The sequence below is a fragment of the Tiliqua scincoides genome, chromosome 6 (genome assembly GCF_035046505.1).
Source record: "Tiliqua scincoides isolate rTilSci1 chromosome 6, rTilSci1.hap2, whole genome shotgun sequence".
Classification (NCBI taxonomy): domain Eukaryota; kingdom Metazoa; phylum Chordata; class Lepidosauria; order Squamata; family Scincidae; genus Tiliqua; species Tiliqua scincoides.
This window is the reverse complement of record NC_089826.1, coordinates 68,384,066-68,410,894: the sequence shown is the minus strand read 5'-3', so window position 1 is coordinate 68,410,894 and position 26,829 is coordinate 68,384,066. Positions and strand designations below refer to the sequence as shown.

The 26,829-nt window shown below is 42.5% G+C and overlaps 1 protein-coding gene across 1 annotated transcript in view; it reads left to right on the top strand.

Annotated features, from left to right (window-relative positions):
• Positions 1-9,669: 9,669 nt before the first annotated feature.
• The window catches only part of ATP10D (ATPase phospholipid transporting 10D (putative)), a 54,990-nt gene continuing 37,830 nt past the window's right edge, over positions 9,670-26,829 (top strand). Inside the window, exons 1-10 of the mRNA XM_066632914.1 lie at positions 9,670-9,932; positions 11,409-11,603; positions 13,407-13,611; positions 13,889-13,974; positions 15,068-15,174; positions 16,147-16,278; positions 19,092-19,222; positions 20,883-21,135; positions 24,045-24,331; positions 25,554-25,736. Of these exons, the coding sequence (XP_066489011.1) occupies positions 9,670-9,932; positions 11,409-11,603; positions 13,407-13,611; positions 13,889-13,974; positions 15,068-15,174; positions 16,147-16,278; positions 19,092-19,222; positions 20,883-21,135; positions 24,045-24,331; positions 25,554-25,736 (1,842 nt within the window). The remainder of the gene's footprint in view (positions 9,933-11,408; positions 11,604-13,406; positions 13,612-13,888; positions 13,975-15,067; positions 15,175-16,146; positions 16,279-19,091; positions 19,223-20,882; positions 21,136-24,044; positions 24,332-25,553; positions 25,737-26,829) is intronic.

Genomic DNA, 26,829 nt, shown 5'->3' with positions numbered 1-26,829 from the left:
TATTTTTCAACGAAGCAGAAAGCATCAGTTTCTTTTTTCCTGAAGTCTGTTAAATCCAGAGTTTGCTGTGTAGACACTGACATTTGTTTCTTTAACCCATTTTTGCCCAGCCCACAGGTATACACATTTCATCTCTGTTGCATATATGCAACATTGGGCAGAATTCAATTTTTTAACATTGCATTATTTTTTGCATTAACAGATTGCATTAACATCTGTCATTTTTTTGCAAGCCCACATCTTTAAACCTAATCTGTTGCCTTCAAAATATGACTTTTTTTCAAAATTTGCAAATGCTGTTTAAATATTATAAAAGTTTTCACATAATACCAAAACTATATTTTATTATATCATGCATTTTTAATATATAACCTCTCAAAAATTGTTAGGAACCGATTGATTATGGCTTTTTTCCCTTTTGAACTAGTTATGTAATAGGCTAGGTTTTTGGAACCCAATCCATCATCAGCTTTTTCTGTGTGTAGTATAGGATTGCTAACCCTGACTGAAAGTATTTTTGGAGATTTTTTTTTCTTCCAAGAAAAGGCCTAATGCAAGTATCCAGGATTGCTTTCAGTAGGTCCCTGGACATGGATGCTGATTCCTAGAGACTCCATTCCAATTCTGGAGGGCTGGCATCCATTCTGTAGCATTGCTTTTTTCAGTTTCAGTGCCACTACTGGGGGCGAGCCTTCTTAAATAACTTGAGAGGTGCTGTTGCATATACCTTACATGCAATCTCAGATTTTGCATGCCAGGAAACAAATTTGCCTTTTACTGCCCTATGTAAATAATTGCTATGTCATCTTATTTCCCAGCCTTCAGCCTCCCTAGGGGGTTTCATGCTTCGCTCTTGAAAGATGTAGTGTACTTTACAGTGCACACCTATGCATGTTTACTCAGAAAGATGTCCCATTAAATTAAATGTGGCTTACTCCCAGGAAATTGTGTATAAAATTGTAGCCTAAGTGCAATCCTATTCATTTATACTCAGAAGTAAGTCCCACTGTGTTCAGTGGGGCTTGCTCTTAGGAAAGTGTGGATAGGATTGCAACCAAGTCTCTGAAACAAGTACAAATTAAATGTGCTAGACTAGGGGTGTCAAACATAAGGACTGGATGCGGTCCCCAGAAGCCATTTCCCTGCTACTGTTATACGTAATTGGGCTCTCCCGGTGTGATAAGTGAGCTTTCTCAAATCTTGAAATTATGAACCAGATTTGCACATTTTCTCCATCATTTGCAGCTAATGAGTTTCTGTGTGCTTAGTGCTGGTCATCATCTGCTTAATGATGTCACTTCCAGCCCTCAGCAGGGCTATGAATGCTATTCGGCTCACTATATGAAATCAGTTTGACACCCCTGTGCTAGACTGTGATTTATTTGCACAGGTCTGAATAAACACTGGAGCTTTCTCTTTTTTTCTTTTGCCATAAATGCATCTCTTCAAAGTATCACAACTGTGGTTTCATTTGATAGCCCTTGCCTTAGAGAGGGCTCTGTAGGCTCCTTCTAGTTTAGCATTATGATTAAACCTCAGGCTACAATCTATACACACTGACCTTAGAGCAAGTCCCATTGAACACAATAAGCCTAAGTATAAATGAACAGGATTGCACTTGTCGGTCCGTTAAATATTTTCATCTGTAAATCAACTAGAAATGCAGGGGCGTGGGTGGGAAAGGCAGGTGAGGCAGAGCCTCCCTGCTGGAGTCCTTCGAAAAGTGCCACCACTGTTTGAGGCTCACAAGCTCTGCAAGCACGTGGTGTGAGTGCTTGTGCGCCTCCCACGGTGGCGGCGCTTTTCGAAGGACACTGGGGAGGTTCTGCCTCACCTGCCTCCCCACCCACCACACGCCCCTGCATTTCTAGTTGATTTACTGATGAAAATATTTAACAGACCAACAGGAACTACAGGCTTTCCTTCCTCTCTCTGCTGGGATACCAATGGTGAACAGATTTCTCATCTCTTCTCCCCTCCTGTCCCCCTCCCAATTTGTTTCTTTCACATACAGCCTGATGGATATCTGACTTCCACCATTTTAACTGGTGTTTCACATGTCATAGTTGTATTCATTTGTTTTCTTAGAAGACTGACCCACTTTTCTGAGCTATCAATATATGGACATGGATATATGGATATACGTATATATGGATATGCAGTCTTTGCACCTCTTTCTTGCAAACTACAGTTTCTGATAGCAAGGTCAGAGACAGAGAAACCTCCTCTAATAGATGGGTGGAATTTGAAGCAGAGAGACAGAGAATTTAGGCTTGAGTGATACTAAAGTTATAGACATTCTATGAAAGGGAAAACTATCTGATTCAAATTAATTTCTATAGATTAACCCATTTCTGCCCAGCCCACAAGTGCACACATTTAATCCCTCTTGCATGTATGCAGAAATGGCTTTAATTTACATCTAGCCTTCCTCTTCTCTCAGGTACTTTTTCCAACCCTCCAGAGTTGCCTGGATTTTCCAGGAATCAGCAATCTCCAGGATATGATTGAAAGAAATCCTGGAAATATTAAAACCCATTTTTGCCCAGCCCACAGGTGTACACATTTGGTCCCTGTTACATATATGCAACGTTGGGCAAGAATGGCATAAGGCTGCAATCCTATGCACACTTTCCTGGGAGTAAGCCCCATTGACTACAATGGGATTTACTTCTGAGTAAACATTTATAGGATTAAGCTCAAAATGACATTATATCAGGTTGGAAAAAAGAATCTCCAGGATTAGCTTCCATCAGAGTAGGAAGCAGTATGCTTCCATGATCTCTCTTCTAGGTAATAATTTTTCTATTTCCTTTTGATCCAGAAGTATAGACAGACAATTCTATAGCAAGAGAGTTGGGAGCTGAACTCTGGCAACCATCTTGTGGTTGCATGACCTACACTTCACTGTTCTAGAACTTGAGCACAGTGGGAGTTACTTGGTGACATTCCGGATTCTTTGAAGAGGAAGTCCTTAGCTTGAAAAAGGCAGCTGTAGGGTATAGTATCAGAGTACAGTCTTTTTTGTCTAAAAAATAATTATGAGGAAGAACACTGCCTTTTGCCATTTTGCCACCTTCAGCCTTTTGCCACCTTCAGCAAAAGTGGCCAAAGAGCTACTCAATTTCATTGCATAAAAATAAAGTTATTGGCATTGGAGTTGATCTAAATATCTGAAACAGGTAAAGTGTAATTTTTATGGTTGTTAGATCATTTTTTTGTTGTAGCAATAATGAAGTTGGAGAAATCCTAGTTACCTGCTCACCTAAAATGTGGTGTTGGCATGTCAGCATTTAACTTTTTTTTGTTATTTAGGCTTTTGAGGAGCTGGTAGATGCTATAGGTGAGGGTAGTTCAGAGTTACCTCTACAGCTACCACCAGAGTTACCATTGCCAGATGCTAAATGATATCATCTCTTTGAGCTATCTTTAGGTTAAATTCTTGTGGGGTTATATTAATGTGTGCATCAGGGAGGTCTCTTGGGGCAGGTCTTCAGGCTGCTTGGGAGGTCCTGTTGGAAACAGGCTTTTGGATGAAATCTTTTGGGTGCAATCCTGTCCAACTTTCCAGCACTGAGGTAAGGCCAGTGCAACTCCAAGGGAACAAACATTACCTTACCTTGAGGAGGCCTCCATGATTGCCCCCCCCAAAGCAGGATGCAACACATGCCCCCCTGGCACAGCTATGCCAGTGCTGAAAAGCTGGTTAGGATTGCACCCTATGTCTCATTATCATAGGTGAAAAATGTAAGAGTGCTTCCTTCATAATATGGCTATCACCTCTTGCCCGCAGTGGTTCAGTGTGTTCCTTCCATCGTATTATGAAGGAAGAGTGCTTCCTTCGTAATATGGTTATCACCTTTTCTCAAAGCCCTGAATACTATGGTAGATAAGCTGGGTAGAAGTTAATAATCATTATTATTATTTCTGGCAGAAGTCAGAAGGTAACAAGTCTCCCCCCCCCCCATCACTGCAATTCCTGAACCTGCATCTTGTTTTGTCTACTAGCTAGTGCACAGTGCCACCGTCAGGAGAAAGGTGGCAACCTGATAAGCTCATGACCCAGAGTGAGGTCCACCATGTGAAGACAGTCATTTCTGTACAGAAATATGTCATCTGCTTCTCTTCTTCCTCTGGAAACCTTGCAAGACAACTGTGTAGTCTAGCATTCTCCAGGGCATAAAAGTGCACATAGAGCACATTAGGAAAGGCAAGGATATGAGCTTCAGTTTTCCTCGTACAGATTTCCTGTGCAAGTTCTACACTGCTGACTGGAGAGCAGTCTCCTTTTTGAAGCAGATTCTCTTAAGCAGAACTCGCTTTATAATGTAATGTCACTGATTCAGTGCAGTGCTTGTGCAAAGAAAACAAACACAGCTGGAGAGATGCACCAGCGTGAATCAAATATTTTGTGTACATAAGCTTAGGATAGATATACTAGTGCAGTTCAGTCGTTCCCAAACTGTGGACCGATTTTTTTGGTGGGTCACAAAAAGTTTGCAGGGTTTCCAACTGCAAACCACACAGAGGTGGAACCTGCACCAGCGCTGTGGCTGACACACCGTTGCTCCTGGGATTCACCACCAGCTGCTGCTCTCACCACTGTCCGAGCCTCTACTGAGCTGTCTTCAGCCTGCTCTGGGCCACATTGTGGCTTGCCAGGAAGAGAGGCAGCCAGTGGTAAGTCTTGGGCCTCATGCTGCCAGAGCTAACAGGAGACATTGCATTGGTTTCAGCCCTCCAGCTCACTTTCAGTAAGCTCTTCCTGCTTCCTGTTCATGTATGCAGGCAGCACAGAGTCAGAGAGAGGAGGCAGCCACAGGAGGGCTGTAATCAGACAAAGATAAGTCATTTTCCCAAAGGCTGGGGAATTTTTGAACTACAGATAAGTGAAACGGCAGATGCAGGACCCATGGATATAGGGGCACATTTGTGACAGTGCATATGCCCGTCCCACCAGCGGGAGCCAGGGCTGCCTGTTTGGGCTAGGATTGGCCTGCCTGTTTCATTGATTTGATTGTTCCTTGTAAATTATAATTGAACTGCAGTTAGGATCAAGATGAGACTTTCTCTTGCCTTTTTTAGAGAAAAATCTGCTCAGTTTGTGCTTAAATTTAATTTGGAGAAAAAACTTTACAAGCATATTAAGAGAGTTTGTATAAGGGCATGATCTGGGTTATATTGATAGCCTTCATTATAGATAGACAGACTCTAATTGGTACTAATTAATATCTTGGATGCCAGCTTTGTGGCTTGCTAAGACAAGACGGAACATTGCCCTGAGTCATTTTATCTGCAGATGTTCACAGAGATTCCTGTATTTTTGCATTTCTCTGCAATACCAGATCCACGTTCCCATTTAATCCACGTTGTGCATTCAGTTTGGCAAATGGTGTCTCTGAATTCTTCAGCTGAGAATCTAAAATGGTTTGTCTAATTTAGGAAACATAATATTTTGGCTGGTTTAATTTTTGTGGAGAGGGTTTTTAAAGAGCTGTCCTTGCCTTTTGTATTCTTTGCTATATTTTGGATTCCAGGTGAAATCTGTCCTGTATTCATTTTCATTTAATAGTATTGTATTTAGAATGATTTTTTTTTTTTACTGTTTTTAATCTCTGGTTTGTTTGCTTTCTTTTGTTTTAGTTGGTGTTTTAATTTGAAGTATTATTCTTTGTGGTTATACTTGGATTTGTTTTGTAAATTGGCCTGAAAGTAACCTGTCAAAGGTCAGGATATAAATCTCATAAATAATAGGCAAAAATACTATAGAAATACTGTATTATTTATAGTTTACACAATATTTCTCCATAAAAATGCCTTTTTTATCATATTTATTCTCACAACAAGGTAATTTTTCATAATTCTCATTTTATTACTAAGGAACTTCCAGTGGCATTCCTAGGGTTTGCATCACCTGGTACAGGAGACCAGCATGTCACCCCTATGATAGACCTCCTCCCATGCAGTGGGCAGAAGTGGGCATTGTAGTGTACCATAGTTCCACCTAAGCTGGGTTTTTTGGCTATAGCTATTGATAGAATAGAGATATTTCAGCTCGGTTTGTTTCATTGCATTCTGCGCGAAATTACATATTGAGTGATATATAACGTGATGGTATTATTCAAAAATACCATGATTTTAAAAATGTTGGCAAGTAGTGGTGTCAACCCCACTGTGCACATCAGCTGGTGCGGCCCGCACCCCAATAGCAACGCCATTGGAAACTATTGCTGAGAGACTTGTCTGAGGCCTATCATTGACTATAGACAAACAGATGTCTGAAATTCAAGATGAAAATCCTATCCTCTGATTTTGTAGGACAGCATATGTAATGATTGTAAATATTGTAGGTATGAAAGGTAGAAATGGAAGCTACTACAGTATGGATTTAGATTTTTAAAAGTTTGAAAACTGTTTTCAAACAGACTTCAATTGATCGATTGATCAACTGAATAGAATTCATATGACTGACTAATTTTTTTTGTATTAGGTGACAACTGTAAAAATTGCACAGTTGCTGTCAAGGCAGCTCACAACAGGTTAAAAATACATACACATTTTTAAAAATATATAAAACAGCTGCAAATGGAAGAGAAAATGTGCAAATCCTGATCGTATTTTTATGGGAAAGTGTGGTCACCTTTTCCGCAGAGCTGCCTCTGCTGTGGCGTCACTTTGCAGCTCAGCAGCTGAGAGGTGCTCTGCAAAGTGATGCTTCAGTGGAAGTGATGCTGATGAATGGGCAGTCTGTGTGGGCTCTCCCAGTGCCTCAGCAGTGTCTCCCTGTCACACCCTTCCTAGTCTGACCCTTCCCATGTAGCATTCGTTGTCTTCTGAGGCTTTCTTTCGTCTCTCCCTCCCAGAGCCTTGACAGAAGTGGTGCTGCTGAAAGGGTGGCTCTGGAAGAGCCCAATTACAATGGAGGCCGGACAAAGAGCTTCCAGGGGCCAAAGAGCTGCCCCCTGGGCCTTATGTTTGACTCTCCTGCTGTGGAGGATTGTGAGAAGTTTCTAGGTGGCACACTCATTTTATAAAGATTGCTGATTAGGCCCATAGGTCCTCTGCTGCTGTGCATGAATAGAGGGTGCACCCAAGAGCACACCCACATTGCAGGGGTTTGTCAGTAGTTGTGGATAAGTTGTCTTTCAGGGAAGTTTGTCTGCCAGTGTATAATTTTCATTTAGGCACCCCACATTCCTGACCCTGTTCAGGTGATCCCAGAACCATGGTTTGTTGGATCACAAATGTGCCCTGACGTATTGCTAAGCCTGTGTGCTTTCTCCTTTCCTCCTCTCCCTAAGTGCAAAGCTGTGACACCAGCATCCCATTATGTAAAACCACAAGTCCACATGTCATGCAACTCTGTGTAAGCTGTGCTTTATACCTGGCTTATGAGCCAGATGTAGTGTAGCCTGTGAATCTTATGTATATTAAAAACAGCAAGTGGAGGAAGTGTAGAAAAAATAGCTGGTAGCAGCTGAGTGGCTGATGTGAGTCATACATCTCCATGTGAAAGTGAGGTTGGGAAACCAGTTATCCTTATAGTATACATAAGATTCCCTCTCCTTTTTGCCATGAATCTCAGTGAAATTGAGACCAGACCATGAGTGTGAATCCATGAGCTGAGCTAATGGCTAGATTCAGCAACAGCCGGTTTAGCTAGATAAAACAAATTTTGCACTGTGGATTTGGTTTTGTGGAGGTGTTGGTCAGTCAGCACTTCCTTGGGTGTTTCTAATTCATTAGGTAACATGATCTTGGTGTGCTTTCCACAGATGGGCCCCTGGGGTACAATGTTATCAAACTGCTTTCAAAAGCAACTTTTGCATTGATGCCGACTCATGGATTGGGATGACCAGCTGTGAGTTTAAATGGTTTTTCCTTTCAAAATGCTGCTATCAGCTCAGGTTTGCAGTTTTTCAGGTCGTGCTATCCACAGAAGCTGAGGAAGCCGGGATTTCTTGTTGAGGTGTTACTTTCTATCTAACTCTATAGGAGTATCAGCAGGCTACCAGAGCAACTACTACTCAGAAGGGGCTATATAATAATGGCTGTTCATGTCAGGGTATAGTGAATAGGATATATTTTGCTGCAACTACCAAAGGGGAACAGAAGTCCTATTTGTCACTGTTTTTGAATCAGAAAAAGCCAATCCTGGTGGCCAAGATGAAGTAGCCAAGAGAAATGGCAAAAAAAAATCTATGTTTAGGTATAAGGTGCATTCCTTGGCATTATTTGTGTACTTTTTCTTTATGGCTGAAAGCCGTTTTCAACCCCCTCACTATTACAATAAACCCCTGAGGTTTAATCATTGGACTCAGTGGTTAGGTACTTTTAGTTAGGTACCTTTCAGTCTTATTGGTTTCAATGGGAGAAAATTAAGCACATGCTTAAGTTTTTTGACTATATTAGTGATTTTCAAGTCAACCACTGTGCTATGGCGCATTGGTGTGCCACAAACGGTCCACAGGTGTGCCGCAGGAGTTTGGGGGAGGGTGATGCATTAGTAGGGCCATTGGGGATGTGAATTCCCCACCAGCAGCATGGTGTGCCCTGTCTTGTCAAAAAACCAATGGTGTGCCTTGACAATTTTAGCACCTTGTCAGTGTGCCCTGAAATGAAATAGACTGAAAATCACTGGACTATATCATGACCACTATTTCTATTACATTGTATGGTTTCTTTTTGTCTTTAGCACTAACAAGCAGGCACGAGGAGGAAGCAGTTTGGAGGGCTGCAAATGGGCAAACAAAACAACAACAGTTGAGATGAGCTCAATGGGGGGGATTTGTGAACTACAGATACCTGAAACCATTGAAACCGAGTCTGCGAATACAACAAGGGGACTGTATAGGTAATGGCAGGGAGCCAGGCTAGGTGTATTTTGTGAATCTCCAGTATATGAGATTTTTAGTGTGAGGATCTTTGGCCAGTAATCCTGCTTCCTGTTTATTGATGTGTAGCACTCTGTGATAGAACACAGAATAGGAAAAAGAAAAAAAAGTCTCGTTCAGGAGTATCAAACTCATTTCATACATAAGGCCAAAGAGCATTCATGATGCCAGCTGAGGGCCAGAAGTGATGTCATTAAGAAGGAAGTGATGTCATTAAACAGGTCATGATCAGAAAAAAGAATTTTTTTCTCACTTAGAAACTCATTAGCTGCAAATGACAGAAGGGAAAATACACAAATCTTGATCATATTTTTGGGATGTAGGAGAGCCCAATTATCATGTGGGCTGCCCTTGCAGCACTGATACTTCAGCACAGCTCAGCAGCTGATGATGGTATTGAGAGAGCCTGAGAGTCGGATAAAGAGCTTCTGGGGGACATGGGCCTTCTATTTGACACCCTTGGCTAGTCTCTTGAAAAATGTCTTGGGTAAGGACTTCCTGTTGTTTACTTTTTTAACTGAACTTTTTACCGAAAAATTTATTTGAACAATTTGAATCTGAAAATTGTGCCATAAAAGCCATTGAATCATAGGGATCTGGTCTCTTTTAATTGCAATATCTAAAATGTTATATTAATTTAGTATTTCTAAGTGTTGGATTTTCTCAAAACAAAATAGTGATTTCTTCTTGCTTGAAATGTGTTAATTCACCAAACTTACTTCGTAACTTTTTTTTTTAATGCTACTAAGAAAAGAGCACAGCGTTAATTGAGGACATGGCACGGTTCCTTCGATGGGTACAACTTTGCCGGCAGAGACTGACCTCTTTTGGAGGTGGTCCTACGGGAAGTCAATCTGTCACAGAAAGAGGTGGTGAGTTCCCTATGCCGTCCAAGAAAGCCAGCAAGCACAGGATAGTTACACCATGCATGGGAGAACGTGAAAAGGTTTCAGAACGCTATAAGAACAACAGAATACGGACTACAAAGTACACTTTACTGAACTTTTTACCAAAAAATTTATTTGAACAATTCCACAGGTAAGTACACTTTGTGAAATTAGTATTTAGTTGGGAGTAGTGCTGGTGGAAGCATTTAGATGGGAAAAGTTTTCACATTAATATAAGCATGTTAAAACCATTATAAATACAAAATTAATTCATAAAATGACATATGACCCATTTCCACAGTAGCCAGTTTAATTTTTGAGCAGTTGATAACTTCTACTTGTGTTGGGAGTGTGAAGTATTCTGTTTTTTTTTCTTATTCCTCTCTCCCCTTTTCCTTTTGTTTTTTTTTACTGCCCAGTCCTATCTGCTCCCCACACTATGTCTGCTCCTATCTGCCCCACTGCCCAGTCCTATCTGTCCCCCACACTGTCCCCCCACAGTGCTGCCAAAATAGGCAGCACTGAATGCTATGGGGGGGGGGGCAGAGTGATTGTGAGGCTTGGAAGAGGCAAGAAAAAATTTTTTCCCTTACTCCTTTATAAGCCCCTCAATTACCTGTGGGTCTCCTTAGACTTACGCCAGCAATATAGCTGACAGAAATGCAAGGAGAAAAGAGGGATGTCTCAGGAGGCGCCAGATGAGATAGTATCTCAGTATTTCCCACTCCAGCAGCAGTGTAATCATCTCAGTCATGTTGCTGTCAATTTCTGGGCCATTCCTCTGAAAGGGGAATGGTCCTTTTCCGGTTCCCCTGATGGGTCACAACTGACCAGTTTGGGAACCACTGATCTAGCCCACATTTCTGATTTCTGCCACAGTGTTATGAACTCTTTTCTGTATTTTAGGCAGAAGGAATACAAACAGCATCATATTTGCTGTACAAATGTCAATTTGCTATCCTGAACAAGTGGACAGCGCAGTGTGATCTGTGCTTGATCCAGCACGGCCATCCCCATGCTGGCTCAGAATGTTGCAAGTGCACCAGAAGGCACATTTGCAGCTACTCAAAAGCCATCTGGGCTGGTGCGAAGGCCCGCCCCAGCCTGGCAGCCCTGGATCCAGACATCCTGTCGGCTGGCACAGGTACAATTGTGCCAGGCAGCACAGGGGCTGGAAGAAGGTGGCAGGAGGCCGTTTTGGAGGTGAAGAGAGTGTGTTTTGGGGTGGGGTGGGGTGGGGAGAATGGGGGCAAATTGGGTACAGGAGGGGGGCTGGTTCTCATTGCATCCAAACCTCCTTCCCTGGCCCGGCAGCCCTACACCCGGCTTCCCAGATTTGCACCAGCGATATAGCCCTTCTGAGAAGCCCTAAAGGTATGGCTGGGCTTTAATCAGGGTAAGGGGAAATATATCCCCTTACCCAAGGAGGCCTCCAGCCTGAACTGCATTGGATTCAGTGTAGGCCTTATGCCCTGCTGGCACTAGTGCAGTTTAGGATTGGGCTGGGAATTAAACAAAAATCTGAAGTTAAGTGCTACTCCTTTATATGTGACATATCAAACTCTAAACATTCTGTATAGATGACTCAGTGGCTGACACATCCCTGTGCGTTTTTGCTTTGCTTCAGAACTGCCAACATGTATTTCTTATTTATCGTTGTGCTAAATTGGATTCCAGTTGTGGAAGCCTTCAAGAAAGAAATCACCATGCTGCCTCTAACACTGGTTCTCACTGTTATTGCAATAAAAGATGGCCTAGAGGATTACACAAAATACAAATTAGACAAACAGATCAACAATTTAATAACTCAGGTCTACAGTAGGTAAGTAAATATAAAACAACTGTACAAATAAAATGCAGTAGTATCATTATGGCTTTTACTTTCCCCATCGGACCAATAGTTCATCCACCTGGTATCCTGCCAAATGTTTCAGGACATTTTAGCAGTGCAGTGTGTTAATGGAGTGTTCGATTCCCATTAGGTTTGGTCAGTTCTTAAAAATCGTTTTATTGAGCATCACATTATCATACAGTCATTACAAGAAAGGAAATTTGAAAGGCTTCTGAATTAAAACACAACTTTTTAATTTGTCTTCTGTGGCCATGAATCAATCAATCAATCAAGTTAGGCATAGGCATATGGATGTGGTGGAAAGCATATAGATAAAATTATTGAGCATGTAGAAGAACAAGCCTTGCTGAAGGAGAATTGGCATGGCTTCTGCAAAGGTAAGTTCTGCCTCACTAACCTTCTAGAGCAGTCTTTCCAAAATTATGGGTTGCAACCCACTGGTGGGTTGTGAGCCCACGTGAGCTGGTTTGCAGGCTGGGCCCTCCCACCGCCCTTCTGTTTGAATGGCTCCCATGGGAAGTGGCTTTCAGAGACTTCTGTGGATCATTCTGAAGCCTACAGAGGCCAGAAGAGTGAGTCATTGTCCCAGTGCAACCTAGGCCTCCCTGGTACCACCAGGAGCATCGTGAACCAGAGGATGAAGTGAGTCACGGTACCAATAAGATTGGGAACTGCTATTCTAGAGTTTTTTTGAGAGTGTCAGCAGGCATGTAGATAGAGACAAATCAGCTCACTCTCTCTCACTCTCTCTTTGCCTCTGAATATTTTCAATGGCCATGTTATTAAAAAAAAGTTCCCCCTAAACAACATAACAGCGTTCTCAGTGCTATTAAGCCATCCCATGCGATATTGACAAAATTGTATAGCAGTTGGTAAACCACGTTTTGCATATTTCAAAGTCCTCCAGGGTGTTATTAAGCCATCTTTTCTTTGGTCTTCCTCTTGGTCTTTTTCCACTACTTTTGGCACCATATACTTGCTGGGCTAGATGGGAGTTGTCCTTAAGCAGTATATGGCCAAACCAATACAACCTAGATTTTAAAACTTGGACTTAAGGTGGTTTCTCACCTGCTTTCATCCATATATCTTTATTTCTTCATCACTGCCACCACTTAACTTTCATTATTTTACATAGACAGGAGATGGCAAAACTGTCTCTTTTCAGTTGATTATGTTTCTTTAGAATCCAGTCCGTAACCTTGGGTTCCAAAGTTCAGAGTCACAAGCAAGGTGTTCTTGGTGCCTGAGTTGTGCTGGTTATACATGTCTTTGGGAGCATATTATTAATATACAAGATGCTGACTGTGTTTAAGACAGAAAAGAAATATTTTCTGATTGAGCTCTCGATATGGCAGTGAACTCATACGTTTTAGGAAAGCTGCGCTGCTTAAAAGTGGTAATTACAGTTTAATGTGATTTTGTTTTGAACTAAGTAGGTTCCTGACAATAGGTTTTGTATCTATACTGCTGTATTGATTTTACACATTGATTTTTATGTCTTCTTAGAAAACCGGTGATAACCATCTAGAAAAGCAAGTAGGCAACTGACTAGTAATATTTTAGGCTGTGTAGTTCTTTGTATAGTATTGTCCTCTGGTCCTGCTTGGTTTCCTTGCATTTTTTGGGAAGCAGGGATGTATGTGGCCGCAAGAAAGAGTACATGCATTTATTTGTCTGTCCTTTATACTCTTTTCTATTAGGCATGTCGTTTGTAGAAAACTTTCTGAAAGGTATGGATTTTTTTTAAAGCAGGGTTTTTTTTCTGTCTTTCAGAAAAGACAAGTCATATGTTGAAAAATTCTGGAAAGATGTTCAGGTTGGTAATATTATCCGCTTGTCGTGCAACGAGGAAATCCCTGCCGACATGGTGCTGATATATTCCACTGATGTAAATGGGATCTGTCACATTGAAACATCGAGCCTTGATGGAGAGACCAATCTAAAACAGAGGCTGGTGGTGAAAGGATATGCAGAACAGGTAAAAATGGTGCTTCTTCTGGAGATTTTTCATAAGGCATTAAAGTAGGCCTTCATGTGTTGGCTGTGAACCATTTAAGCACTCTGAGAATCAGGATTTGGCAATACTGGGCTTTATATCAGGCTGTCAAGCTAACTGGTTTGGACAAGTGTGAAACAGTAGAAGCAGAAACAATACTGCGTACTGAAAAGAGAATTTGCTATTTCTAGAAATTGCTGCATTCCATCTCTGTGCTTCATTTTTTTCTCTCCTCCTTTTCTCCCATGTGTGTATATAGGATTCTGAAATTGATCCAGAAGATTTCACAAGTACAATAGAATGTGAGCCCCCTAACAATGATCTTAATTCCTTTCGGGGCTTTCTGTAAGTAATTTAAAGATAAATACTTATGCCATTGTGTCTGTTTCATGACTTAGAACATTTCAAAGTGGGGATCATTAGCTACCAACATTTGTAACATCCACTGCAACCATAGGTATTGTACTTTTGTCAAATATTTGTGCTTGTTTGCATGTGTGTACGAGATGAAAAATCTCTGAAAGTCCTCATTTGGGGAGGCCTGTTACCCCCCTTTTGTTGTCCCCCCCCACGCCCCAGCTTCTGGGATGCCTCAGTATCTTAAAACTGTTGCAGGTCATCCTGATGCAGGCCATTATCCTTGGATTCTGTCCTTTGTTTTAGCATCTTCACCTATCCCGTGACCCATTAAAAGAAAACCCTACTGACTTCCCTTTGTGACCATAAAGTAGGGTTAATGCTCATTGATTACCCTCTTAGTGTTTGGTACACATCCCTCCTAATGTTTGCCCAGGCCCATCATCAGAAACAGCTACTGTTTTGTAAAAGGTTCTCTCACTCCTCCTGCTATATGGTGGAGTGTAGGGACCAGGTGCCCTCCCTCTCCCCTGCAACACAACATGAATAACTAGGGTAGGAAAGAGCTAGCTACTTGCGTCAGAGTTTACGCTTATCTTTTATTTTCCATGCCAACATGTGCTGTTCACTTGTCTCTTCCTTTTTGTTTGGTTCATTGATCAGGGCCTTGTAGTTGTCATATCCTGTGATGGCTTCCCTTTTTTTGATTTGTCAGTCAATTAAAATATACCTCTTTTACTTCTATGTTTGTGTTTACCTATTCTCAGTTCACTTGGGCGGGAATGGGTTGCCACACCCACCGGACTACTAAGGTTTTGCCACTGGCTTTAAGTGGAGCCCCTTGGGTTTATGGGCTCCTTCTTTAACTGAGAGATTTTCCCAAGGGGGCATTTTTTCTGCCTGGTCTTGTAGTTTTGCTTGGTGGCAGTGAAGACCACCATTTTTCCAACAAATCCCAATAAATCCAGTAAGGAGAATGAAGTGGAAAGCAGAAAAGTGTCACAGTTGCAGTGTGTGATTTCTGGGGACACTCCCACAGAAGGTAGCAATCACAGCTTGCTGGTCTGGTATGTCTTTACAGGGAGCATTCAGATAAAGAGCGAGTGGGCCTGAGTAAAGAAAACTTGCTGCTACGAGGATGCACTGTTAGAAATACAGAAGCCGTCGTGGGTATTGTGGTGTATGCAGGTCAGCACCTTGGGCAGATAGCACTGGGTGGCACAGCCTCACATGCAACATAGCGGTCATCTGATCTTGTTATGGGGCTTTATAGAGAAGGAAACCATCAATTGCCATTGAGCTGACAAGAAGAAAACCCATGTGTGCCCAAGGGTTCAGTCCTATCCAACTTTCCATCACTGATGCAGCTGCAATGCAGTTCCAAGGTAAGAACAAACCTCTTACCCTGAGGAGGCCTCCATGATTGCCCACCCCATCATAGGATGCAGCACACACCCCATTGCATGGCTGCATCAGTGCTGGAAAGTTGGATAGGATTGGTCCCCAAGACTACTTTAGAAGTGTAACAGTTAAATAGAGAACTAGCAAAATGCCCATTATATTGGAGGCAAAGGATGGAGGGATACTTTCTGAATGACTCCTGAGACAGGAGGCTTCTTCTTGATGTCAATTCATTCCTCCCAACATTGTCCTAAGTTGCAACTTAATTTGACTGATAAAATTCAGTGGGAACCAGTGGGGGTGAGGTCTGTCCACATAACCTTGTCCTGGTTTTATTTCTATGTAGTACTGAAGTAGTGATTGGCACAGCAGTCCTGACAGCTGAAAGACCATGGGCTCAGTCTGGTCCCAGAGTCTTCTCATCTGACCCCCAGCATAGCTGCTAAAGACCAGCTGCCTCCTGTTATGCTCCTCAGCCACTTCCTTTGGCTAGTATGGTCATAGAATCATAGAGTTGGAAGGGACCTAATAGGTCATCTAGTCCAACCCCCCAACTGTAGCAGGATATCCTTCATCTCCAACAGATGCATATTCATCCTCTGCACTTTTTCTGCTCTTGCTTTGGTTTAAGAGGCTCGGGGACAAATTTTGCAGGATCAAATATATTTAATGTAGACATCACCTGTACATCTCATTCTGTAATTGACTTTTGATGATTTGATTGTATTAAAGGATCCTATGTATTTTGTGTGTTGAAAGGTCATGAAACCAAAGCGATGCTGAACACTGCAGCGTCTCGTTACAAACGAAGTAAACTGGAGAAGAAGTTAAATGGTGATATCTTGTGGTGTGTTGTGATTCTGGCTGTGATGTGCTCTATAAGCGCAGTGGGTAAGTTAAAAAGATGATCCAGTCAACAGAGTATGTTATTTTCTCTTTCTAGCAGTCCAATCCTATCTAAGGCTTTAACAACAGAAGAACAGAGTTCCACTGTCATAAAATGACATAAAATGCGCCCTCCCCCATACCAAAACGCCTCCCTCCTACCTGCCCTCCCCACACCTCGCCCAGACCCCTGTGCCAGCCAAGCTTGACCAGCACATTTTTACCTGGCCCAGAGCTCATGTTGGCACAGGAAGCCAGCGCACGGGGCCTATCTTCCCCCAGAGTAGCGCAAAAGTGCTTGATGGCTCTTTTGCGACACTTCTGGGCTGGCAGTGGTTATCCTAAAGCAGTGGTTCCCAGACTCTTCCCTGCCATGACTCACCTCTGCAGTGGGTTGTGACCTGATGCTCAATATTCCTCTGCAAAGCACTTTTGGGAACCTCCGGATGGCGCTTCTGGGTCGCGCCAGGCCCACAACCCACTCATTGGCCTCAGTGGGCCCCAGAATTTCTTGCAGAAGTGTACAACTTTCAATTTGGAGAACCAAACCAAACAAACTGCAAGTCACTTCCAGGTGCTTCTGTGAGGCATTCTGGGACCCGCAGAGGCCAATGGAATGAGTTGCAGGCCCAGTGCAATCCTAAAGCAGCCTCTACAGCAGCCATTTTCAACCATTGTGCCATGGCACATTGGTGTGCCACAAGTGGTCCACAGGTGTGCCGCAGGAATTTGAGGGGAGGTCATATATTAATATGGCCAATGGGTTATGTGAGCCCCCCCTTTGGCAGTGCATTGTGCCTTGTCAATTGTCAAAAACCTGATGGTGTGCCTTAACAATTTTAGTGCCTTGTCAGTGCACCATGAGATGAGAAAGGTGAAAATCAAATTCAGATTCAGCAACCTTTATTGGCATTACATAAAACAGTACACTCTTAATAAATCACAGACATACTAAGTCCCCAAGATTTCATTAGCTTCCCCCAACAAACTCAATCAGAATTGGCATGATTGTACCATTGCATTGCATCTTAGCAGAATTTTCGCAACCTGTTGTGTACATGTCTCGTCCTTCCCTGGTAGAAGATGACACAGCACACTGGCATCTGTCCCACAAGGGGAGGGAAGTAACAGACTAAGCAACTGCCTACTTAAATCATCATACCAGTTGCAACTTAAAAGCATTTGAGGAAGGGATTCAATATCCAAGGAGTTACACCCACACACCCTTGCCTGCACATCCAGGTTGAAAATTGCTACTCTAGAAGTTCCCAAAAGTGCTTTGTGGTGGAACGCTGAGCATCAATTTGCAACCTACCGCACATTGGGTTGTGACACACAATTTGGGAAACGGTGTCATAAAGTCACTGAAATTCAGTTTCATGCTGATTTGTCACAAACATATTCTTAGTTAATTCAGAGCCTGGATGTTTCATTATCTGAGGGTTGGCAGCAAGACCAGTGTTTCTGATAGTCCATGTCTGACATGCCTGTATCCATATCATGCCATGACCCTACTATATTGATCTTGAGAAAACAATACAGAAAACTGTATTTCCTGTTGGCTTTCATACACTGAATGCCGCATTTGGGAGTTTGTGCTTTTCTTATTTCATTTTGGATGTTTATTGTATAAAAATGCAGAAGTTCCTTTAAGCAGCTGGAACATATTTTGTCATTTTTTAAATGACATCCATGGAAGCTTTCTTTAGCCACCGGTAGAACTATCACATGTAAAGTGCTGTAACTTTTCTATTACACACACACACACACACACACTATTACACACACACACTCTGTCTCTGTCTCTCTCTCTCTCTCATGGCATTTTTTAGGTAGCGATCAGTGATGGTTGACTATTCATTCCTCTTTGATGGTTTTGAAGAATCAAATGGCTTCTGTTTGACCACTGTTTACTGAAAGCTCTGTTCTAAAACACTATTTTTAAGACTCTTGCCTTAACAAGTTTGGCTAACACTGTGAATCTACCATTTTCATAATTTGTTATATTTATATACCACCATTAATAAACATGGAACTTTACATAGAATGAAAAGACAGATCCTTACCCCAAGGGATTAGAGTCTAGATCACTGACTTCTGGTTCATTGGGCACTGCTAATCAATAAGAATAAATCAATAAGAATTTAGTCCATGTGTGTCAGTGAGAGCCCTTATCTGTATATCTGTATAAATGCAACTGAAGCAACTTTAAAATATCTAATTTTTTTTTGCATTATATTGCTGATGTAGAAATTACTGAATAACATAAGCATTTGTCTGATTTTACATCAGCCCTAGAGACCTTCTCTGATTGATTTAGTGTGATTTATGAAGTTTGATACGTATATAGTACTATATAATCACTAAATGTTTACTCAGAAACAAGTCCTACTGAATTGAATGGAATTTATTTCCTAGAAAGTTTGCATAGGATTGCAAGTAATCAGCATATTCTTTAGATCACTGCTTCCCAAACTGTGGGTCCGTGGCCCATCAGTGGGTCATAACCCAATATTTGGTGGTTTGCGAAACTGATAAGGTAGATTATATGCATCAAGAGTTACTGCTACTTCAGGGGAGTACTGCTGCCCAATCCCCATTATAACTACAGAGGCTGGTAAAGTGAAACTTTATTTTTTTAGGTGGGTTCCAATTCTAAAAAGTTTGAGAACTACTGCTTTAGATGATTTTAAAATATAAAGAATAGCTTGGAGACTATTTTGCTTTTGCTTGCTGTGCTTGTTCAGTACCACAGCCTTGAACAACAATGTTATTTGTAGTTTGATGGTGCTAATTATTGCTTGTTTCTTTTTCTAAAGGCCATGGACTTTGGTTGAGTGGTGGAGGTTCAGATATGCCGCTCTATGAGATCCCCGATAGCAATGGAAAACGAATGTCTCCACTATTGGGAGGGTTTTTTAGGTTTTGGTCAACAATAATTTTATTACAGGTAATTTCATAACTTGCTTTATTATATTGCATTTATATCACTGGAAACTGGAGTAAAATCTGGGGTGAATCCAGGTCTGTCAGCTAATTCTGACTGTGCCTGATGGTGGGAATGCAAGATGCAACTGGATTTCTGTTGCTATACAGACCACCCTGCTCCCTAACACTGGCACTACCTAAGTTGATGGAAGCAGTCTGGGGTGGGGGAGTTATAGAAGATTTCAATATTCAGGCCAATATGTCAATGTTCAGATTTCAAAATTCAGGCCAAGGCATTCTCATCTGATACCTCCCAGAGCTTCATTGTCCCCATGATAACGAGGGGTTCTCTCAATTGATATTTTTGCCACCCATATGCCAGTATACATGCTGGGTTGACTGTTTTTGACAGAATTGACAGGAAGATGGTGATCAGGAGCTTAATTTGTAGTTCCCATGTGATGTACAAATCACTACCTGATAGGATAGCCTATGGAACAGGGAACTGGCCTGAATGGATGACACAATCACACCTAAATGCCTTCTGTCATGTCCCAGAGCTCAGAGACCAGTGGTGGCCTGGGGCAGAATCGGGCCATGAGTCCAACTGAACACAATGGGCTTAATTCTTAGTAAAATAAATAACCTCTAACCATAAGGAAAAAGCTGTTTGGCATCAGAAAATAGAATAATTAGAATAAGCAACAATTAATAGATGACATTTAATAAAGTGTTAAAGTCCACGATGAAAATGTTTCAGAGGTTCTAGCATCACATAATGAGATTTATCACCTCCAGCTTTAGCTGTAAACTATGCGCAACTCTGTGTCATTTCACTTTGTTTTCCACTTTTCCCATGAGTTTTTTCATCTTCTGTTCTTTCGGACCCACATTCACTGTAATTTGTAGAAACACAGCACAAAAACAGATGCACTGTCATCTTGAAAAGCATAGGGACATTAGGCAGTGCATTTCACACAAAGGAGGGTGCCTTTTCCTCAGCAGTGCTGGGTCCCCCAAGGGTCCTGAAGATTGCATCACAGGAGCACACCCGAGAAAGGGGGCACTTCTGGACCTCTGTCCTACCAGGGTGGAGAAATGCAAAATTTGATCCAACATCCTAGAGCACCTTCTTTGGGCACATGAGGCAAATTTGCCCTTTTTCTGTCACCAGAGCTCAAAACTTGCCCATTGGGTAAGATGTCCTCTCATGGCCTTGCCTCCATGAGAGATTTGGACTCAATTTGGACCTAACCAACTTTCCAGCACTGGCATAGCTGTGCCAGTGGGGTGTGTGCTGCATCCTGCAGTTGGGTGGCAGTCATGGAGGCCTCCTCAAGGTAAGGGAATGTTTGTTCCTTACCTCAGAGCTGCATTGCCCTTACCTTGGTGCTGGAAAGTTGGTTAGGATTGTGTCCTTGGTTCTCACCTCCGCCCCCCATTCCCAGTCCTTATACTGAAAATCTTGGTATGAGGAATCTGCATCAGTATAAGAAAATCCGAATAGCAAAGGTATTTATAAAGCGGGAAGAGTGTGCATTGATTGTGGGCTATAAATGTTTTAAATCAATAGAATAAGCTGAATTTAGTGGAAGTAATCCTGACTTTTGCTGATGCCATTGAGATCAGGATCCAGTTTCAATAAAAATCCTTAGTAATTGTACTTCTTCTTGCTTTGGCAGGTGTTGATCCCAATTTCTCTTTATGCTTCCATTGAATTTGTCAAATTGGGACAAATCTATTTTATCCAGAACGACCTCGATTTGTACCATGAAAAGTCGGATGCCAGGATTCAGTGTGGATCACTAACGATTGCTGAAGATCTTGGGCAGATTGAGTACATTTTCTCTGACAAGACTGGAACCCTCACTGAGAACAAAATGGTTTTTCGGAGATGCAGCATTGCAGGGCAGGAGTATGGCCATGAAGAAAATGGTAAGTGAAACCTCAGAACTTTTTGTATACTAGCAAGAGATTAAAAGTTTAATAACTTCTGAAGTCAGCCCTTTGTAACTCAAGCAGCTAGCAACTTGGAAGTCATATGAAAGACATTTTGGTTGTAGAAACAGCAGCCCCAGTTTTCTCCCTGGGATTGTACACAAATAGGGTTTTTTCCCCTTGGTTGCTGCTTTGTGGATGGACTGATCTGAGAGCTGGTGTAGAAGAGTGCCTCAGAATGACTGGTTTTGCTGCCATTCAAGGAGTTCCTGGTTCAGAACTCATCTCAACCATGAACAGTAATAAAACGGAACATTTGTATATCATTTTCTGAGTGATCACAGTCCTTCACATGTATGATCTTGATATAATCATAGCAACTATGTTTGCTTAGTTAACTATGACTTACTTAAGGCTTTCCAGCAGGGAATGGTAGAGATGTGATAGAATTTCCCTGGTTCTTTCTTATAGACTCTGTACCCAGGTACAGTGTCCATGAAAGTGGGCCCTAGAACTCCCAGCATTCCCTAACAGAGAGATGATCCCTCCTACAGAATTTGTCCCTTTGGACAAATGCTGTAATTTTGTCAGGCAGGAGGCAAGTTTTGAAGTGCAGGGATGGGCTTTAGAGTGCTCCTTCATAGATGCTGTACCCAGGTACACGATCCATGATTTTAATAACTTCTGAAGAGGGCTAATGTTGTAGGTTTGAGAGCAAGGGAAGAGGCTGAGAGACTGCAATGGTGGTGCAGGAGGACTGGCCTGCAAAATGATCAACACCAGGGCTGAGAGCTGGCCCTACAGTTGCATCCCCGCTTAGCTCTGCAAAAGAAAAGACCTGTATCTTCATTTTCTTGTGGATATTCTATCATCTCCTGTTTTGTGTTGTGTAAAGACTCATCTTTAAAACTGTACATTTGTTCGCTGTTCAGTCTCCATGACCTGCTTGTCCTCATCGCCCTGAGGGAAATCCCTGGGGTTGTTGTGGGTGGCCTTTGGTGCTCATTCAGCAAGGGAGCTGGGGCTTGGGCCTTTTGCATCCTGCAGGTACAGGCTGTGGGACCATGGCACAAGGTGGCCTCAGTTATGGTTGGCAGGGGGCTGGGTGGGTTTGCACCCTCTGTCCTCTTGGCCTTCTCAGCCTTTCACAGGGAGTGCTAACAGCCATGCCTTGGCTTGTGGCCAACAACTTCCCTCCAGACCCAACTCTCTTTATGGGCCTTGTTGGCGTGGCTACATCCCCCTGCGATTAAGGCCCTGTAGACCTCCAAGGGCTCGCAACGCACGGGCCAGCAGCTTCCCGGACTGGCACCGGGTGCAGGTATGTTCCTACCCAGATATTTGCATTGTTCTGCTTGCTTCCTCCTTTAATTTCCCTTCTTGTAAACAGATCCTCACTAATGTGAAACTGAAAAACCCTGTTAGTAAGCTGCCTACTAATATGCGTTCCCCAGTATCATTTTAGAGAATGAGGTGACCAGTGAATTTGGCACACCAGGCATGGGGTCTAATGTATATTCCCCTTTTAATATACTGCAGTTTAAGAGACTCGGGTCCCACAGTCTCTTTCCTCTCAATTGGGGATTTCCATAGGGAAAGTGGGATTAGACATAGAATCCTGAATAAGCTGGACCAATATGAATGATACTGAAATAGAATATATCACAATTCCATTCATTTAGTTTTATCAGAGTTATGTTTGATTAAAAACAAGCATGTGTCTGGTTTATAGTTCAGTTTTGCTCTCCAGTGATCACTGCAGAAGTTTGCCCTTTCAAGCAACAAGGCCTAAATCTGCATGAAATCAAAAGCTGAATCCATGGCAACGAAGGATGACTCATTTAAATGTGTGTGACAGGACTTTGGTATTAACTGTGGCCACTATAGCTGTCATGTTATTTAGAAAGCCCGCAGTGCCCTCTGATGGTTGTTTTGAGAAACCAGCTAAAATCATGGAAAAGAACTGAGTCAGAAGTATGTCATAGGAAAATAACAGCCCAGTCCTATCCCTGGTGGCTACACTGGTTGCAGCGGTACTGGGGCTGCCAGAGGTGTCCTTGTGGGAAGGGGACTTTTCTTGGAGGTGCTCCGTTTTGCTCCCATCATTTGGAATGGCTCCGAAGGGTAGGCAGAGGGACAGCTTGCACACCACAGTGAAGCTCCCTGCAAAACGTAGTGCTTTGTACCCCCTTTAGCTATGCCACTGAACTTCAGATCTCCTGAATTAGCTACAGCCTCCTCTGTCAAGGACAAAGACAACAGTCACCTGTGGGCTGTCAGCTAACAAAAAAAAGGTGCCTTGTTGAGTTCACCCCACCAAAGATCCCACAGGAGACTACGGCCCAAATCCTAACCCACTTCCCAGCACTGGCCTAGCAGTGCCAATGGAACTTGTGCTGCACCCTGCAGTTGGGTGACAGTCAGGGAGACCTCCTCAAAGTAAGGGAATGCTTATTCCCTTACCTCGGAGCTGCATTGCCTTTATGTCGGTGCTGAAAGTAGGTTAGGATTGCACCCTGTGAGTGAAAAGTCTATAAAAGCTTGGGTCACAAGAGCTTTGTGTCACAATAACCTGCCAAGCTGTACAATTTTGCCATGGACCACTACATAGGATTCCAGTACTTATATTCGTTTGTCACTGTGTAGCACACAAACATCTCCCAATATCTTGTTATCGACTCACTTGTTACCATCTTTGCTGATGGATCATAAAGCCAGCTGAGTTTCAGGTTCCATGCCTTGGCCTTAACACAGAAGTTTTATAAACTAGTAAATTATATATAAAGTGAATCCCTTGTATTAGACTGGGTTTCTTTCATCTCAGGATCTCAGTAAAATATTTGAATTGAGAAGGCTGGATAAATGGATTCATTCTTCTGAGCACTCTGGTTTCTCTCTTTCTCTAGCTAAGAGGCTGGAATCATATCAAGATCCTGAATCAGAAGATGAAGAAATGGCTTTGTTTCCACGTTCCTCTTATAGGTTTCTGTCAGGACATCGCTTGTCCAGCATGAGAGTGGGGAGCTTCCACCGGAATAGCAGATCTTTTCACCGTCAATCCTTACAGCGCCGGTCTTTGCACCGCTCATCCATGTTGTCTCCATCTTTCCATGAGAGCTCATTTGGTGGTGGCAGCAGTCTTGCCCTCGCTGCATCCCGCATGACCTTTAGTGTGGCCTTCAGTAGCCCCATTGTAAGTGACCCTATTTTCCTGACCATATTTGCTTTGTATATAAGAGCCCACTAAGGGGGCCACTAAGAGCCCACTCCTATGATTGGGCACGCTGGCACTGGGTATCGTAAAAGTACCAGATAGCTCTTTTCAACACTCTGTGAGTAAGCTGTGCTGACAGGACGGCCTGCACTGTCCTGCAGGTACCACATCCTGCCCATGTCTGCTGAGGCATGTAAGTGTTGTGCCAGGTAGCAGAGGGATAGGAGGAGGGTTGGGGGGAGCATTCTGAAGGTGGGGAAGGGGTGTTTTGGGGAAGGGAGAGGGCAGGGATGGCAGAACGGGTCACTGCCACGTCCTAACCCCTGCCCCAAACCTGTGAGCCCTATACTGGGCGACTCAGTCTGTTCCAGCTAAATAGCTAGCACAGATCCCTGAATGGGGATTGAGTAGGCTGGGGCACTTCATGGAGTAAGGGACATTTCCTTACCCCAAGGAGACCTCCTGCTTGCTCTACTCCAGCACTGGATACAGCGAGGGCCCAGCACTCCTACTGCATCAGCGTTGGATAGGACTCAGTTGTAAAGCTGTTTGCCTGTTCATGTTTACGACCTGTGAAGAGGTGTGGGATGACGACAACCCACTCAGTTTGTAAAACTTTCCTGCCTGAAGTCAATTTTTCTTTACCTTAAATCAGAGGTGTCAAACATAAAGCCCAGAGGGCAGATGCGGCCCGCGGAAGCTTTTTGTCTGACCCTCAGGCTTTCAGCTGCTGAACCATGCTGAGGTGTTACTGCTGCAAGGGAAGCCCACCTGAAAATTGAACTCCCCTGTAACTTGAAATATGATCAAGATTTGTATATTTTCTCTTCTGTCATTTGCAGCTAATGAGTTCCCAAGTGAGAAAAAAGTGGTTCTTTTTGGTCATAACCTGCTTAATGACATCACTTCCTGCCTAATGACATCACTTTTGGCCCTCAGCAGGCACCATGAATGCTATTCGGCCCTCTGTATGAAACGTGTTTGACCCCCCTGCTATAGATGACTAGGGGAGTGGTTACATACAAATAAATAACCCATTCACAATGCAGACACTGTTGTCAGAGACTGGGACTTAAGTGCTTTGCTGTGTCTCAGTATATGTGCTGTAAACCTGGGTCTTCCAACTCCATCACTATGACTTGATGTGGTCAGAAATGATCTTTTCAGTAGAAGAATCTTATTGTTCTTGCTTGGCCAACAGGAAACTGATGTGGTTCCAGACATGAGACTTGTGCAGAAATTTAGTCGAGTCTCTACCGGTTCCTACACAAAAACCAGAAGAGATATGCCAATCCCAGAGATAGTGTACATCACTGAATTCTTCATTGCTCTAGCAATTTGCAACACTGTAGTTGTTTCATCACCTGATCAACTGGATGTAAAGGTAAGGCAGGCGGAGGGGAACCTGAGATGCTCTGCAGCACATCTCAGTCTGTTGCAGAATATGAATAACTCTTTTTGGAGGCATTGTAGTCTTCATTGAGAGAGTACAAGAACTGTCATTTATAAATGATAATCTTTCTCCTCCACTGGCTTGACATGTTTGCTTGTGGGAAAGAAACTAGTATTTCAGTGAAACTGCATAGTCCAATGAGTTTATATATATATTATGCACAGCACGTAAAAATTAGATGGGGGGAAAAAACTTGACTTGGATATTTTCTCAGTTTATATAGTGACCTTTGTGGGAGAATGTAAGTTTAAATTAGACTGACAGGACTGCTTATTTTAATTAATAGTCTTGTGCCATCAGTAGTTAGAAGAACTGCTGATTGTATGGGGAAAAATCTGCATATTGCAGCTGCATTTTGGGTTTGCACTAAAACCGAAAAGAATAGCCCTCTGAATCGGAGAAGAAGCAAGTGTAGATTTGGAAGTTGGCACTCACTGAGGTTGGCATTGGCTTGCCATTGAATGCCCAACAGCTTATATGTCGCGGGGAGGAAAGCCAAGCTTGGATCTATTTTTAGATAAATGTTTGTTTTTCAAAAGCTTTGGGTGCAATTTGCTTACAAAGAAAATTGTTATCTGGAGGAATCTTTCTTTATGGTAGACTTGCTCATCCTCAGTCTTCCTCCATAGCTGCAATAGTGTAAGAAGAAATAATTGTCTTGCATTTGTATCTCACTTTTCCCAAGCCTTTCCTTCCTCTGAACTCTTCTGGTTTTTTGGATTTCAGACTACAAGGTCCTTGTGGGTAGAAACTCGCTTGATTTTTGCTTTGTTAAAACATCAGGAACATTTGAATAATATACCTGAGAAATCTAAAATTTGAATGTTTTTCTCAGAGGCCCAAGATAACTGATGTACATTTGTGTTCCTTTTTGCACATCATTGCAAAATGGTATTAGCTGTGATCCGGGAGCTTGCCAGTGTACATAGCTATTTCTTCATCTTCCGATTCAGAGTCTTCTGTGTACATAGCATGTAGACTGCATATCTTACGTCCTTTGTGATTCATTATTTATTACTCATTA